The sequence below is a fragment of the Carcharhinus amblyrhynchos genome, chromosome 12 (genome assembly GCF_965287045.1).
Source record: "Carcharhinus amblyrhynchos chromosome 12, sCarAmb.v2.hapA, whole genome shotgun sequence".
Taxonomy (NCBI): Eukaryota; Metazoa; Chordata; class Chondrichthyes; order Carcharhiniformes; family Carcharhinidae; genus Carcharhinus; species Carcharhinus amblyrhynchos.
In genome coordinates, this window is record NC_137335.1 from 50,967,127 (window position 1) to 50,984,145 (window position 17,019).

General features: G+C 38.8%; 1 protein-coding gene across 3 annotated transcripts in view; it reads left to right on the forward strand.

The window, feature by feature from the left end:
* prox1a (prospero homeobox 1a) overlaps positions 1-16,487 on the forward strand; it is a 114,292-nt gene extending 97,805 nt beyond the window's left edge. For 2 of the 3 annotated variants that reach the window (XM_080200518.1, XM_080200516.1), the window contains one exon: positions 9,193-16,487. In XM_080200518.1, the coding sequence (XP_080056644.1) occupies positions 9,193-9,378 (186 nt within the window). In that variant the 3' untranslated portion in view covers positions 9,379-16,487. Of the gene's footprint in view, positions 1-9,189 lie in introns of all 3 variants that reach the window. The other variant, XM_080200517.1, reaches the window with a different exon arrangement.
* Positions 16,488-17,019: the final 532 nt, after the last annotated feature.

The following is a 17,019-nucleotide window of genomic DNA, read 5'->3' on the forward strand; positions in this document are numbered from 1 at the left end:
ATATTAAATTTACAGAAAGCTGCTGTAGAGACACTAGTGAAGAATGGTAAAGTGCACAGCCTCTATTAAAGTTAACTTTGTTCCAGCTTTGCATAAATGGCCTGGCATAAGAAGCCTGCTGCAACAAATAAGGATTCAAAAATGCACTTTACATGACACTAAAAACTATTGGTGTCACAAATAATATCTGTATTAATATTGATTGGGTTAGCAGGGAAGACGAGGACTAACATTTGCAGCCTTTTGTTTCTGAATTATTATTGTGTATACAGAGGATGTATATATGCAGTTGAGCAATATATGTTCTATCTCCTTGATTTCATAATTAAGCTGGGTATCTTGTAAATGGGACTTTGACCTTTTACTTGACTTGTTTGTTGATAAGGATGTCCATTATCGTGCATCCTGTTTATGTCACACATTGAGTTGACAAAAGTAGTTAGATGTAATATTACATGGGAAATTGATCGATGCACAGAGTCATACATACAACATGCAACTCCTGCAGTGCAGAAGAGGCTGTTCAGCCCGTCGACTCTGCACCGACTCTCTGACTGGTTATCTTGCCCAGCTCTCTTCCCCACCCTAATCCATCTAACCCACACATCTTGGGAAATTAAGGGACAATTTACCATGGCCAGCCCACCTAATCCCCATGTCTTTGGACTGTGGGAGGAAACTGGAGCACCCAGAAGAAACCCACGCAGACATGGGAAGAACATGCAAGCTCCACACGGACAGTCACCCAAGACTGGAATTGAACCCAGGTCTCTGGATCCGTGAAGCAGCAGTGCTAACCACTGTGCCATCGTGCCACTCTGATTGCTGAATAACTGTGCTGATATCACTGAGAGTCCTTTCCCCTTGTACCACCTGTTATCCTTTGCAATAGACTTTCCATGAGATCAAAATATTCTGTGGTAACAACGTTGCCTCACGTGATGCAATGTCTCAAAACTGGCAACCACAGGACTGAGTCCATGCCAGATTTAGGGTTGGGTAGTTGGGGCCTTGAGTGGTAGGATCACAGGTCCTTTGGATCATGGAAACAGACCGGTACTCAAACAGTGAAGCAGATAAATAATCCAATAACAAACGTACCACGCCAATATAGTGCCTAGCTAAATGCTCCAATGTGTTTTTTTTCCAATTAAAATTGACGCACGGCACACCGCAAAAAATCCGTATTCACACAACTCTGGCTTCTGGACAGCCGGATTTGAGACACTGAATGTATAACTTTTTCTAACTTAGAAATGCTGAATGTTGACCATCACTGATTTGGCATCAGTAGCATTTTTCTCCCTTAAATTTGGGAGCATATACGTCATTAATTTTTCTTTAAGTTTAAACTTTTGGCACTTTTTAAGTTACTTGACATTGCTAATGATATGGATTGCATTGAGTTGACTAGAAAGATAGGGAATGCAACCAACTTGATCAGTCCCCTGTTCTTTCTTTGTATTTTTTTTTAGTTGTGTTGTACCCACTCCTTACACAAGTGGACTGTGTCAGTTCCCGATGCTACCAATATCTATGTCTTCCATCAACTTTCCCTTTCACTTAATATATTGTCATCAACCTTTCCTAACTGCAACATCCCGAAAAATAATTCTTAAGTCCTAAATAATGTGGACATACTACTCAGTTTTCTCATCATGATGAATTTTTGTAACTTCTCTTTCATGCTTCTTCTGGGACCCCCTCCTGGATAAAAATCTTGTCAAACTTGTTTTAGGGTTTTGCTTCAAATTATTTGGCGTTCTAATAAGTATTTCAAAAATGGAAATCAGCATTTTCATAAAGCAAAAGAGATCCATGAACAAGCTCTATAACCCCTGAAATTTAGAAGAATGAGAGGTGGTCTTATTGAAATTTGTAAAATTCTCAAGGGGCTAGATAGGCTGAATGCTGGTAGAATGTTTCTCCTGCCTGGGGAGTCAGGACCTGGAATCACACACTCAGAATAAAAGGGTGGCTATTTAGGGTTGAGTTAAGAAAGTGCTGTAGTGATATTTTACTGGGCCAGTAATCCAGAGACTCAGAGTAATGCTCTGGGTAGTCCAAAGGTAATGTTCCAATCCAAGTTTGAATTTAATCAATAAAAATCTGGAATTAAAAGTCTAATGATGACCATGTTGTTGTCAATTGAAGTAAAAATCCATTTGATTTGCCAATGCCTTTTAGAGAACAAAATCTACTATCCTTACTACTACTGGCCTAGTTGTCACTCTAGATCAATTGCAATGTGGTTGACTCCTAATTACCCTCTGAAATTGCATAACAAGTCAGTTGATTATATCCAACCAATAAGGTATTGTAACATTGACCCAGGCACCAGAAAGGACAGTGGCAAACTCAGTCCAATCAACCCTGAAAAACCCTCCTTACTAACATCTGGAGGCTAGTGCTAAAGCCTGACATAGTCATTCTCATGGAATACTTTATGGACAGTGTCCCATACAACACCATCACCATCCTGGATATGTCCTGTCCCACCAGCAGGACAGACCCAGTAGAGTTGGCAGCAGAGTTAGGAGCGAGTTGTCTTGGGAGTCCTCAACAATACCGACGTCTCATGGCATCAGGTAAAACATGGGCAAGGAAACTTCCTGCTCGTTACCATGTACTGGCCTACCTACCCCTTAGCTGATGAATCAATACCCCTCCATTGTTGAACACTAGTTGGAGGAAGCACTGAGGGTGGCAAGGGCCAGAGTGTGGTAGTACCACCAGAGACTGAGCTGGTCAAGTCCTGAAGAACATAACTACTACACTGGGTCTGTCAGGTGGTGCAGGAACCAACAAGAGGAAAAACAAATACTTGACTTCATCCTCACCAACCTGCCTGCCACTGGCGCATCTGTCCATGACAGTATCAGTAGGAATGACCGCTGCACAATCTCTGTGGAGACAAAGTCCCACCTTCACAGAGCAGATGCCCTCCATTATGTTGTGTGGCACCACCACCATGCTAAGTGGAATAGACTTTGAACAAGTCCAGCAAATCAAGACTGGGCATCTAAGTTTTAAGTTTAAATTTATTTGTTCTCACTGGAATGATGGATACAAGTCCACAAGACTATGAGGGACATGGACAGAGTGGATAGTCAGAAGCTTTCTCCCAGACTGGAAGAGTCAGTTACTAGGAGGCATAAGTTTAAAGTGTGAGGGTAGATGCAAGGTGCAAGGTTTAAAGGAGATATACAAGGCAAGTTTTTTACACAGAGGGTGGTAGGCACTGTGGACCTTGCTGCCATGGGAGCTAGTGGAAGCAGAGACAATAGTGATTTTAAGGGGCATCTTGGCAAATATATGACTAGGATGGGAATGGAGGGATATGGTCCCTGGGAGGATAGGGGGTTTTAGTTCAGTCGCTGCAGGCTTGGAGGTCCGAAGGGCCTGTTCCTGTGCTGTTAATTTCTTTGTTCTTTATTTATTTGTGTCACAAGTAGGCTTACATTAACACTGCAATGAGGTTACTGTGAAATTCTCCTAGCCACCACAGCCCAGCACCTGTTTGGGTACACAGACAGAATTTAGCATGGACAGTGCACCTAACCAGCACATCTTTTGGACTGGGAGGGGAAACTGGCACACCCAGTGGAAACCCAAGCAGACACAGGGATGGTGGACGTGGGGAGAACGTGCTGACTGTGCACAAACAGTGACCCAAGCTGGGAATCAAACCTGGATTCCTGGCGCTATGAGATAGCAATACTAACCACTGTCACCGTGCCGCTCTATGTGGAACTATGGACCATCAGCAGAATTGTACTCGACCACAATCTGTAACCTCATGACCTTGGGTAGTCCCCAAATTATCATTATCAACAAGCCAGGGGATCAACTTTGGTTCAGTGAAGAATGCAGCAGGGCATCTAGGGACAACGCCGGACATACCTAAAAATCAGGTGACAATGTGATGAAGCTACAACCCTGCTGCTTGCGTGCCAACAGAAAACACATCAAGCAATCGCGATTTCCCCAACCAACAGATCAAATTTAAACTCTGCCATCCTACTGCATCCAGCAGGTAGTGGACAGTTCAACAACTCACTGGAGGAGGAGGAGGCTCCACAAATATCCCCATCCTCAATGATGCAGGAACCCAGCACATCATTTTCAGAGAAAAGGCTGCTGCACATCAATGCAAGACATAAGGCTGTAAGGGGAGGTAGAGGTGTAGTGGTATTGTCGCTGAATTAATAACCCAGAGACCCAGGGCAATGCTGTAGGATCCCACATTTGAATCCCACTATGGCAGATGGTGAAATTTTATTTCAATAAATTTCTGGAATTAAAAGTCAGATGTTGACTGTGAAACTATTGTCGATTGTTGCAAAAACCCATCAAACTCATTAATGGGAAGGAAATCTATCATCCTTACCTGGTCCGGCCTACATGTGACTCCAGACCCACATTAAATATGGTTGACTCTTAAATGGACAATAAATGCTGGCTCAGCCAGCGATGCCCATATCCCATGAATAAATTTTTAAAAATCTTCAGCCAGAAGTACCAAACAGATGATCCATCTCAATTTTCCCAGTGTTAGAGATTCTAGTCTTCAGCCAATTCAATTCACTCCATTTCAAGAAATAGCTGAATACTTGGATCCTGCAGAAGCTAATATTCTGGCAATAGCACTGAAGACTTGTGCTCCAGAGTTTGCTGTGCCCACAGGCAACAACCCAGAAATGTGAAAAATTGCCCAGATATGTCCTGTGCACAAAAAGCAGGACAAATCCAACCTGCCAATTACCACCCCATCAGTCTACTCTCAAATCATCAGTAAAGTGATGGAGAGGATCATCAACAGTGCTAACAAACAGCACTTGCTTAGCAATAACCTGCACACCAACTTTCATGAGTTCTGCAAGGGCCACTCAGCTCCTGACTTCATTACAAACATGGTTCAAGCATGGACAGAAGAGCTGAACTCCAGAGCTGAGGTGAGAGTGACTGCCCTTGACATCAAGGCAGCATTTGTTATAGCACCAAAGAACCCCAGCAAAATTGGAATCAATGGGAATATGGCTGGTTGGAGCCATAGCCAGTACAAATAGTTATGGTTGTGACTGTGGGAAGCCAATCATCTCCGTTCCAGCACATCATTGCAGGATTTTCAAGATAATGTCGTAAGCCAAACCATCTTCAGCTTCATCAAATGGCCTTCCTTTTGTCATAAAATTGAAATGGGGATATTCACAGATGTGTGCCTTGAAGGAGGAAAAAGAGGCAGAAAAGTTTAGTGAGGGAGGGATTTGAAAAGAAGGATGAGAATTTTAAAAATCAAGGTGTTAGAAGCATAGAAAATAGAAGCTGTAGGCCATTTGGCCAATCAAGCTTGCTCCACCATTCATTATGATTATGGCTGATCATCTAACTCAGTGACCTATTCCCAGTTTCTCCCCACATCCTTTGATCCCTTTAGTCCCAAGTGCTATACTGTATTTTAGCCTCAACTGCTTTCTGTGATAAAGAATTCCACAAGCTCACTACTCTCTAGGTGAAGAAATTTCTCCTCGTATCAGTTCTATCTTGTTTACCCTGTATCCTCAGACTGTGACCTCTGGTCCTGGACTCCATCACCATCAGGAACATCCTTCCTGCACCTACTCTGTCCAGTCCTGTTAGAACTTTATAGGTTTCTATGCAATTCCCCCCTCATTCTTCTAAACTCCAGCAAATATAACGAACTCAATCTCTCCTCATACATCTGTCCAACCATGCCAGGAATCCGTCTGGTAAGCCTTGGCTGCTTTCCCTCCATAGCAAAATGGGGAGTTGCTAGGCGTTGGACTGGGGTAGGCACAGTAAGTAGTTTCATAACACCAGGTTGAAGTCCAACAGGTTTATTTGGTAGCACAAGCTTTCGGAGTGTTGCCTCTTCATCGGGTGAATGAAGAGTTTGGCTCACAAACAGAGCATGTATAGACACAAACTCGATTACAAGATAATGTTTGGAATGTGAGTCTTAACAGCATTCAGCATTAGGTGAGTCAGGTCACTCACCTGGCAAAGGGGCAAATTCCAAAAGCTAGTGGCATTTACTACCAAATAAACTTGTTGAACTTTAACCTGGTGTTGCCAGACTTCTTACTGTGTTTACCCCAGTCCAACGCCAGCACCTCCACATCATAACTGCAGCAAAACATCCCTATTCTCATTCTGTAATTTTTAAGGGTAGAACAACAAGGATGGAAGTGAAGGGTGAAAGGGATTTAGTGCGAATTAATCTCTTAAACAACTCCTGAATTTTAATTCCAGGGATCTTCAGTCCTGGCAGCTGCCATTGACGTGCTTTTGGTGTTGCCAGGATTGATGCAGCTTATGGCTCATCAGATTGGCCAGCAGCTCCTGAGGGTGGAGCCTTCATTCCCCAGTGAAGGGTGGAGTCGTACTTAGCCCTTGTTTAGCCAACTCGCCATGCCTTCAGGTTGTGGGATGGGTCGGCATGAAGCACGTTAGTTTCATGCTGACTTTGCTTCCACCCTCCCCCATCCTGCGTATTATTCACCCCTAGAGTGGCATCTTGGTCGTCAAATTTTTTGCACTTAATATCTAAATAAAATAACTTAAGTATTTAATAAAGATATGTCCAGAAGGAAAAACTGGGATCTTTATATGTCTGTGCATACCCTTGTATCAACCAATTAATTCTATCAGATGTTTCTTATCAATCAAAATACTCCAACAAATCAGCATGCAACAAAAAGCATTTTGAGCTGCTATAAATTACAGTTAACATGTTATAGCGTACAACCCAAGCTCCAACATTTTAAATATCAATGGCTTCAACCACTTGGCCAGTTCCATCTATTCATTTTTGCAACAACGGGTCATGAGGATAAATTCAATGCAGAAATAACAGTAATGGTTTTAGCACTGATAGGAGTCTATTAGAGAAAAGTTAACCCCCCACCCCTGCCCCCAACACTTCACTAACCTGTGTCCTAGGATCCAACATTGACCCTGAGACTGGATCTTGTTGCATTACCAACAGCCACTGTTGTGGTGCCACTGTCTGCCATGGAGAGCTGACAGCCTCTGATCAGCCAGCAACTCTCGAGGACAAGATTTTGTCCTCATCGTGTAGAAGGCCCGATGCTGTCTGGTCAGTTGCCTGTTGGGAACTCAATTGCAGCAGACCCTTTGGAAGTAGTGAGGATTCGCGTCGGTTCTCATGGTGGGGGATTTGTGTCATTGAGAGAAAATCCAGTCTACTATTTTTCAGAGAATTGATACTCCACTGACAAACCAGTTTGCATTTAATTAGAAATATTGTCTGAGTGAGTGATGCAATGAACTTTATGTACAACCAAGAAGACCATGTTCACTAACTCAAATGAGTAGCTGTGCGGCATCCTTCAAGGACGTTTCTAGCCATGATCTTCATGGCTTGCACTTTTGTAGTCAGCAGTGACGTGATGTTGCCTGCAGCTGACCTTGATGAAAGCTGTCTGCAAAGATCTAGCAATCTCTGTGGCTTAGAATTCCTTTTCCTGACTTTAGTTTGAATCTGGCGTCAAGCCAAGAGGATTTCCATATCTAGCAACTGTCATTATTAATTAATTAGTCACAAGTAGGCTTACATTAACACTGCAATGAAGTTACTGTGAAGGTCCCCTAATCGCCACACTCCAGCATCTGTTCAGGTACACAGAGGGAGAATTTAGCATGGTCAGTGCAATTCTTTTGGACTGTGGGAGGAAACCCATGCAGACACGGAGAATGTGCAAACTGCACACAGATAGTGACCCAAGTCAGGAATCGAATTCAGGTTGCTGGCGCTGTGAGACAGCAGTGCTAACAACTGTGCCACCATGCAGCCCAAACACGGTGGCACAGTGGTCACAGTGTCAACCAGTAAGGTAAGCAGCCAACCATCCTCACAGACAACAAACCAGGAAGTAAAATGTGCTGATTAACCTTCACTTTTAATTAAATTTTAGAATGCAAAATAAATGCTGGGGACAAACACATTATATCAGTAACTCAATATCAGTAACTGCAATATCAGTAACTCTTCAAAAAAAATTTATTAACAATTTTTAAAATCAGAATGGAAAAATGTGGCTTTGCACAAATATAAGATTAGTCTTCCAGGACCAGAGATGTTCTTCAGCAGTATTTATGAATTAATATATCACTAAAACCCAATTGCATTTCATTAACTAGGCCTAACATTTTTGGGGCACTTTAACAGCAATATTACTGCTTCAGAGTGCAGGTTTTTCTCAGTCTACTGATTCCTAATTGATTACAGTCTGTGGGGACTGCAACAGTGGAGAAGCCTAGAATTACTGACAGCACCTTCTGAATTTCAGTGTTTAACTGCACATGTACAGATTCAATGGTTGCTGTAGATTCCAGAGGAGGACTTAAGGCAGTTTCACTGTCATACTACTGCTGAATCTGGGCCAATATACCACAAGTAGATTAAAATGAAAACATTAATATTTGTCATAAAACATCATTTCATGATATCAAGCTTAATGGGTAAAATGATATCTCAAGGCTTTACGATGAACACAAGTGCATTAATGTCCATATAATGCACTAAAACTAATGGAATTCAGTCTTGCATTCCTTTTGAAAATAGGTATTTTAAAGTGTACTTATTCTCCCTTTAAACCTCCAGGAAATGAGATGTCACTTTAACTTAATAATTTATTCCAAAATATTAAAATTAAATATCCGGGAAGTATGCTGGGTAAATGTTAAAAATATGGTTGTAGAGTTGAGTGCTGAATTAAAGTAAAACACAGTCTGAAGGCAATTGCCTTTACATTTTAATCTCATTGTTGTATTCTTATTGAGTCAAATTGTTGACCTTTTTTCATTTGCAAACTGCAGAAGCAGTGCTGCTTCTGTGCATCAAAATTATAGAAGATGTTGAAAGCTTGCACAATGCATTTGAGCCTTCGAGTGTGGAGGTAGATAAGTCTGATTGCTGGAATGAAAGAGGATAAAATGTAAAGATCATCTTTCTAGAAATAGCTTTCCTGGAATAAACTGGAAACTGTTAACTTTGCCATATATAGGGACTGGCTGCACAGAGCTGCAGCAGACCTCAGGGAGGTTGATGAAAGCTCAGCCTTCCTCCCCTCCCCTTTTAATGAATCAGAGACTTTGGATTGAAATTGAAAACTCTACTAATGTCATTGTCTCCTTCTGTATCAGCAGGTTCCGGAGAGGTTCTTGGAAGTGGCTCAGATCACATTACGAGAGTTTTTCAATGCCATTGTTGCAGGCAAAGACGTTGATCCTTCCTGGAAGAAGGCCATCTACAAGGTCATTTGCAAGCTGGACAGCGAGGTCCCGGAGGTTTTCAAATCTCCAAACTGCCTACAAGAGCTACTACATGAGTAAAGATGCCGAGAGCCATCTGAATGTATCAGATGTAATATACCCCTTCTGTTCTGATGTCCAATCCTTGTATTGTTGCTTTTCTCAGCTCTGATCTGTTAATTTCCCCTAATGTTTTAGCCTTTTACATTTGACCTTGTAAGAAGATTATTCACCACAGCCTTGAACCCACAAAAACTGATACCTGAACCCGTCTGTTTTGAAGATTAGATTTGATTTGATTTGGTTTATTGAAGGAAAAAACTGAAGTGTGAGAGTGTACTTTTTATTTTTTTATTTCAAGGTAGGGTATTATACCTAAAGTAATCTGCTCTGTCAGACCGAAGGATTTATTAATGATTACTTGTGGCAAATGGCAAATAACTATGACATCATTTGGACAATAAAGTAGCTGTCATGGGATACAACACTACACACTAGGAGATTTCAGCCAGCTATTATCATTATAAGAAATGTCTAAACCTGCTATTGTTTTGATCTCAGGCATATTACCAGTTGATCTTTGCCCCCAGACTAAAACACACCATATAGTCAGACCTTACCTGGAGGCCTTTCTAAATCTACATTACCACCACCTTGCAAGTGGCAAATGTTTGATTCTTCAATCTTTAACAAATATTAGTCTTGTTGTGCTGACCCCTATATTACGATACTGCTTTCCCACTGAAATTAATTATTCCTGCCAAGATTCAGTACTTTTTTTTTCACCAAAAGCGGCCACTTCACGTGAAAGTGGACTTTCTGGGACTGGACAGTTCTGCTTTCCTGCAGTGTCAGAGAATCAGGTTTCAGTGCACCTCAAATGATTCCAAATTAATTCTGTAAAGGTTCATAGCTGGCCAGATCACCAGAGATAGGTTTTACCCTCCTGGGAGAGTGACAGAAGAAAACGCTGTTACGTTTTTACTGAATTCTGATAAAAATAACAAATCTCTTAAATGTTTCTATTTGGCTCTCCAGCCAGCCTGAAGTTCATTAGCAGCAGTCTGCATTGAACTGACAGCTGAGATTTTCTTTTAATGGAATCATTGATGTGCTCCGTTAATATCACTTTTATTTACTGAAGCAATTGTACTGTATCCAGTTCTCGAGCACCCCTGTAAACTGACAGATTTTCAAACCAAGAAATGTGCTGTGAACTTTATTGGAGGCTTTTTTCTGGCTCTGCTGCTTAAAGTAATACTAATGTAACGGTTTGCATTGCATCGTATCGCTGAAGGAAAAAGAACTTGAAAATTGAATTGAATTAATGAGAATGTGTCAGTTTACCACTTCTGAAACCATGAAAAAGACATCAGCTTGTTATTGTTTAAATTAGAGGGAATCCATTCAGGTACAAGAGGAAAAAAAACTCAAATGCAAAAAAAAGACAAATGTGCTTTAAAGTGCAAAACATTATATGAGTACTGTTGAGTGCATTATTGTAATTAGAATACAGATTATTTGTGAAAATGGTTGCCTGTACATAGTGTGCAAACATTCTATTGACACGGAAAATTGCATGTTCATAAACATGCCATACTGTTAGCATCAGTTTTAAACTAAATTGCTCACCACAGGGAATTTGAAGCTGTGACAAGATTTAATCTGATTTCTTGTTAACTGCAACTATATGAAAGAAATTACATTCTGTTTTAAATCATTTGCAAGGACATGTATAGTATTAAATCTGATTTGATGCCACTTCACAAACAGCAAGATTTCTCCCCCTCATCCCATTATCTCCTGTAGCAGTTCGGTTTTTATGTTGACGGTGACTGCTGAAAGCGTCTTGAGTCACGAGATGGAGAGAACATGCTGAACCGTGTACAATCTTTAAAATTTATATATAATATATATACATATTTACGCAGTCGTACTGCAAATGCCCTCATTAGCCTGATTTAATTGTTATTGGAGTGTGACCTTTAATAGTAGTGTATTTATTTTATTTGCCAACATAATTACTACTGAGAGCAAACTTCTATATATGACATTGTGATCTATAGCTGTAACTGTGCCAGTTTATTTGACTTTAAACCAATCCATTTTGATCGCACACATTTTGAATCAATCGGATCCACCAGCCAAGATATTTTAAAATGAATATACTGAGGTGTAATGAACTGTTAGAACTGGATTTGAATATAGCCACTCTGCCTTTAATTGCAGTTTCTGATGAAATGATGAAGCATGCAAGTGTGCACTTTCTGAAAACACAATTTAAGATATTATATTAAAGGATTGGCATAATTATTGCACCTTTTTGTAAAATGTCTAGATAGAATGATTTTTTTTTCGACTTGCTAGCTCACCGTAATCCAGTGATTCACTTGGTACAAGAGACAACTAAGCTGATCTCTTATTACATCAACAGAACCCCGCAACCCGGAGGGTAAAAATGGATCTGTTTCAGTTTCTGTCTTAGTTAAAACTAATTCATGTCAAACCTACTGGTGTGTGGTGTGTTACGGATTTCTTTTTGCCTAATTGGGAAATCAAGCTTACACAACTAGGTGTTAAATGGGTTGTGTCATCAGGAACTTCTAGTGTGCAAGCTGGAAATTCCTGATTGTAAGCAGTGATTCACTCAACAGTTTCCAGGCTGCAGAAAGGCTGATACTGCATTACAATTTTGTTCAATAAGTATTATCGGAAAAAAAATTCCAGTAAGTTCCCAATCCACTACCTTAGACAATGCTAAACTGAAGTACAGTAAGAATGGCTTAGACCGTTCTAAACTGTTAACCACAATTGGTCACTACCTGACTCTTCTCGGCAAAATGACCTTGTCACTTTATGATGCATCCATAATTGTTTTTTATCCTTTCACTGGCATTGATCTATATTTAGGGTTGAAATAAAACCACTCCAGGATATACAAAGCTAAATTTAGGATTTCTGTGTTATTTTTCCCTCTATTTTACATAAATCATTCATGAATTCATCATGCAGTTCAAGAATACTGAATTTCATTTTCTACTTGTGAATCTGTTGGTTAAATGGCATCTGCAGGACTGTATTTTCACTGAAAACATCTGCACTGAGTATTCGGGATTAGAATTGGACAAATGTGCATCACTGCAGAATTTCAGTATAATTGGAATAAATTAAGACTGAGTTAGTTGTAACTGGGTACAAAAGCTGGTCAGGCTGTGGAGCATTGCATGTTGAATTTCAGCATTGCAAACCCTGAAGAATATACAAATACATCAACACTTTATGGAACGTGTTTGGAAAAAGTTGTACAGTAAATTTTTAGACTTCAAATCAGAAAGTAATCCCAGTTTTTGTTGTAATGTTTTATAATTTTATTAGGTAGAGATTTTGTTGGAAAGCTACCGTACTTTGGTGAACATAGAAGGATAAAAACCTCTGATTTATATAGTAAAAGTTTAGCAGTTGTTAGCAACCAAAAGGCAAACGTGGTACAATAGAGTAAATTAACCAGTCATATCGATAATGATGTATCACTTGCATTCGTGGAATTCATTATTTTTTATTTATTTTGCACAGACATGTTGCTTACAGCCTCAAGAGGTTATAAAATCAGAATTTGTCAAAAAAAGAAAATTTCAGTAGCAGAAACACTGAGCCCATGCAAGGTTTAAATTTTTTTTATTAAAATTCTACGCTAAATTTCCCATCATGTGGAGCAGATAGTAACTGGCATCGAGAGGCCTGTCAACTTAATAATTCAAGCTTCACGAGAACGACAAAATTGTGTTTTGGCTGATGTAAAATTTTCATGATTCAATTCAATCTGAAAAATACAGTCCTCTGAAGATGGGCAGTGCACTTAAAATCTTAAATGCACACATTTTTACATATTTTCTACATTTGCAATTTAAAAACTATAAGAGTGAGATTTGTAACGATGTGAAGTACCCCCAATACTATGGTTTAAACTAGTTGTAAGTGTAGTTGATGGATAGAAACGCAGGGAAGCAATTAATGTCAGCAAATAGCCTTAAAACCTGCTGACTTCAAATTAACAGCACAATGCCTGCAATGCCCTGTCATTATTATAAAGCACTTGCAGTATCTGCAGACTTTAGGCAATGCAGACAATAGCAATGGAGTGCCAATGTATTCACTATGCATCTAAACCAAGTCTGTCTTTTTAATTTTGGTGTGCCCCAAAGTGCTGAATGTTTATTTTGGTTGCATTCTACACTCTTCCTCAGCCCTTCCTGACCGAATTGCGTACCAGTCACTCAGTCCGAATTAGTACTGATATGTTGTGACTATGAAATTTGAAATCAAACTTGTCTAATGAAATTAGTCATGAGTATTGGTGGTCCTATTATAGGACTGACCTTGAAGAATACAAGCTAACAGTTCTCTGCTGACATTACAATGTGGTCTCAATTAGAGGGGCAATGATTATCATTAACAGAGTAAAGGGTCCTACTACCTTGTTTAATTGTTTGGAGATTAGAAGATAATGTGTGTGAGATCTGTCAAATAATTAAATTGTGCACAAGAGTACAAAGTTTATCATAAACCCTGGCATTTTGTAAAACAAAAACAAAACAATTGGATTCTAAAGAATTTCAGTACCTCTATTCTGTATTGATGGCACCACTGGTCTAATAGGAGAGTTTTGTAATATGATTTTAATAAAGACGCATTCAACAGTCTAATTGTAATTCCATTTAAACTAATTTCTCTTTGTGCAGTATATAAAGAATGTTCTGGAAATTTTATTTGAACTGGAATGCTTTTATGAGAGCCATAATGCCTTTGTGCCTCCAGCTACATTTTCCTTACAAACCTGAGATTATCTCGATTGCTTCACAAGGTTTTCTGTCATTATACTGGCATACACTTTACGTATTCATGATGTAACAGCTACAAGAGGCAGGAGATCAGATGTTTTAAGAGTGGAAATTTATATAGTTTATTATGAGCTCATGATGAATGCTATATCTGTAAATTAATTCCCATTTTCTGTACTCTTATTGCTAATAGAAATTTAACATTGCATATAAACCTGAGGTGATATCCTGTGCCTAGACCTTAAATGCACCAGCTTGAAGGATACTGACACCTTCGATTTACCAATTTCCCACATATACAATTGTTCTTGTGCCTTCTGTGGCTGAACATTTCTTGTTTTGGAATTCTTGAGGTTTTCCTTTTTATTCACAGCCCACTGCAATAAATGCCAGATTTTTTTTCCTGCAGTTTACCATGATGGTAATAGCTATGCACATATTGTATCTTTATAAAAAAAATTAAACAGCTGGAAAAAATTTTTGAAGAGAATTTTTAGAACAGTTTGATAAAGCAAATTATTTTTTCCTCTTCGACTGTTTGCTCAGCATTCGAGTTTGGGAAATCTTGTAGAAGCCAATTTTTTGTAACTGTGGTGCAGATTTTGTGTTTTCATAGATTATAAAAAGTAGTATAGAAGCAATATTTCATATGATGTGTTTTACGTGTGAAGTGAAAGCTGATTTTTCCCTTTAGATGGACAACTTTTCTATTTTAGACATGCTGAAAATATGTTTTGTGAAGAGAATGTTTTATTGTGACCTCTGCGACACTTATATTTATGACTATTGCAGGATTTGTCGCAGAGAATGTTCACAGTAGTGAAAAATTTACATGGCAGATATTGAGTTGTAGTATTTAAATAGTATGAGGTATTTACTCACATATTTTGTTACAGTTAGATTGTGCCTCAGAATATCAAAAGCTGGTAATCGCTTTAAGTTTCTGAATTAATATTTTTGATTTTTTCAAACATGCTGTTGTAAAGTAACTGCATTAAAATATGTGGGCAAATACAAAGAAGTTTAAAAAGGGAGCCCTCGAGAAATGCTAACCTTAAATTACCATTTTTCACTTAATTTGTTTTGCATACTCTTTTCTTCCTCCTTTTATATTTTTCCACTAATCACCTTTCACATCCAATTTGTGTTGCGAAACATATTGCTATCACAGGAAATACAATGCATGTTGTGATACTGATCAAAAAGTATGTATTTAATTTCCTTTGAAAAATACCTATTGCCATTTTTCCCCACAAATGTAAGTTCATTATCCCTTGGAATTCTTATTATATTTTTTTAAAAATCTTTGACGTTCACTTCATGGTTTATTGTATTCAAAATCCACAAATTCTGCGCTCATTACTCATTATGACTTCTGTATCTTGTAAAATATTTACAGAATGTATATTGCATCTACCCAGTAAATAAATGAGTAACTGGATGAATCCTGAGACCTTCCTTGTGGTGATGTCAGTGGCACAGAAATCAACAGCTGCAGCAAAAGCACATGCACTTGTAAATTATGTAATTTACCCAAATCCTGACCACGTATAATCTTTTTTTTAAGTGGTAGTTTAATGTTGACCTGTTTTTTGAGAACTCCCTTCAAATTGAATGATAAGGGAGACGGCTATTTTGGAAATGGTTACTGTGTATTGCACTTCTATTGCAGAATGTGAAGTTGAATGAAACACGCTCATCTTGTCATAGAGAACTGTGGGATATGAACTGCCTGCGATGAAAACGCTTGTATGTATATGGTTGCAGAAAAGTGACAAAAACACTGCCTTTATATTATTTAGCAATATGTTGTACATAACATTATGCTCCTTTTTGTATTAAATACCTGTTAATTTGAAAATAGTGCAGTAATTGAAACTGACCTAGTCAGTGTTTTTGATTTTATTTTCTAGCTAGAAAACATTTTGATTGTGGAATTTTGTTGTTGTTGTCAATTGTTCTGAAACTTTACATAATTTATTGGTTTTAATTTATCCTAATTTATTTGAAGGTGTACAATTTTGTATTACCAGGGATGTACTGTAATAATTGATCATATAATGAAATGATAAGCCCTGTCCCATGTTATAGGGGTGCAGTAGCCAACTGACTTGAGCAATCCTTATTAAATTCTGCTTGGCAGCTACTAAATTTTGAAGATGAAACCTTTTGTTGAATAACTGATTTTACTTTGTGTGTTTTAAGCTTTTTTTGTATGGTATCCAGACTTTTACCTTTGCTTTGTACCACCTACAGACTACAGTAGTTCAATTGCCTTGTGTGCCTTCCATTCTTCTCTAAACTGAATGTATGTGCAGTATATATGCAAGCTTGTGCAGAATAAATATAATTCCAAATATATGTTTGCCCTTTATTTTGTGTTTGCTTTCTGCAAGTTTTTTAAGTTTTTGTGGTTAAAAGCTTTCATTCACACTTAACAACTGAAATGTTTTCATATAGGGAGCTAAACCTGGGCAATTTATGTCTTAATGTCCTTATACCACTGAGCCTTTATCTGTTCCTTCATTTTCTTGTTTATACAATTGCATGTTAACATGGAGAAAACCATCAGTCAACAAGTAGGCCCTGTTTCTAAAAGAAATCTTAAAACTGGTCTAGGCTGGGAATTTCCTTGGAGATTGCTTTTCACTTCAACTTCACTGGGAGTGCAGGAGAACCCCCATTTGCGTGCATTAATTGCTACAGAGCAGGACCGGCTCCAGGGAAATTCTAGACACTGTGTTTAAAAAAAAAATTGGCTTATTCTGGAAGCACCACACACGGCTCTAGAGTGGATATGGGCAATTGATTAAAAACCTTCAGATCTCCCATGGCATTGCTCAGGGTAAAGATGAAAGAGAATTGTGCTATGTAATGTAACACT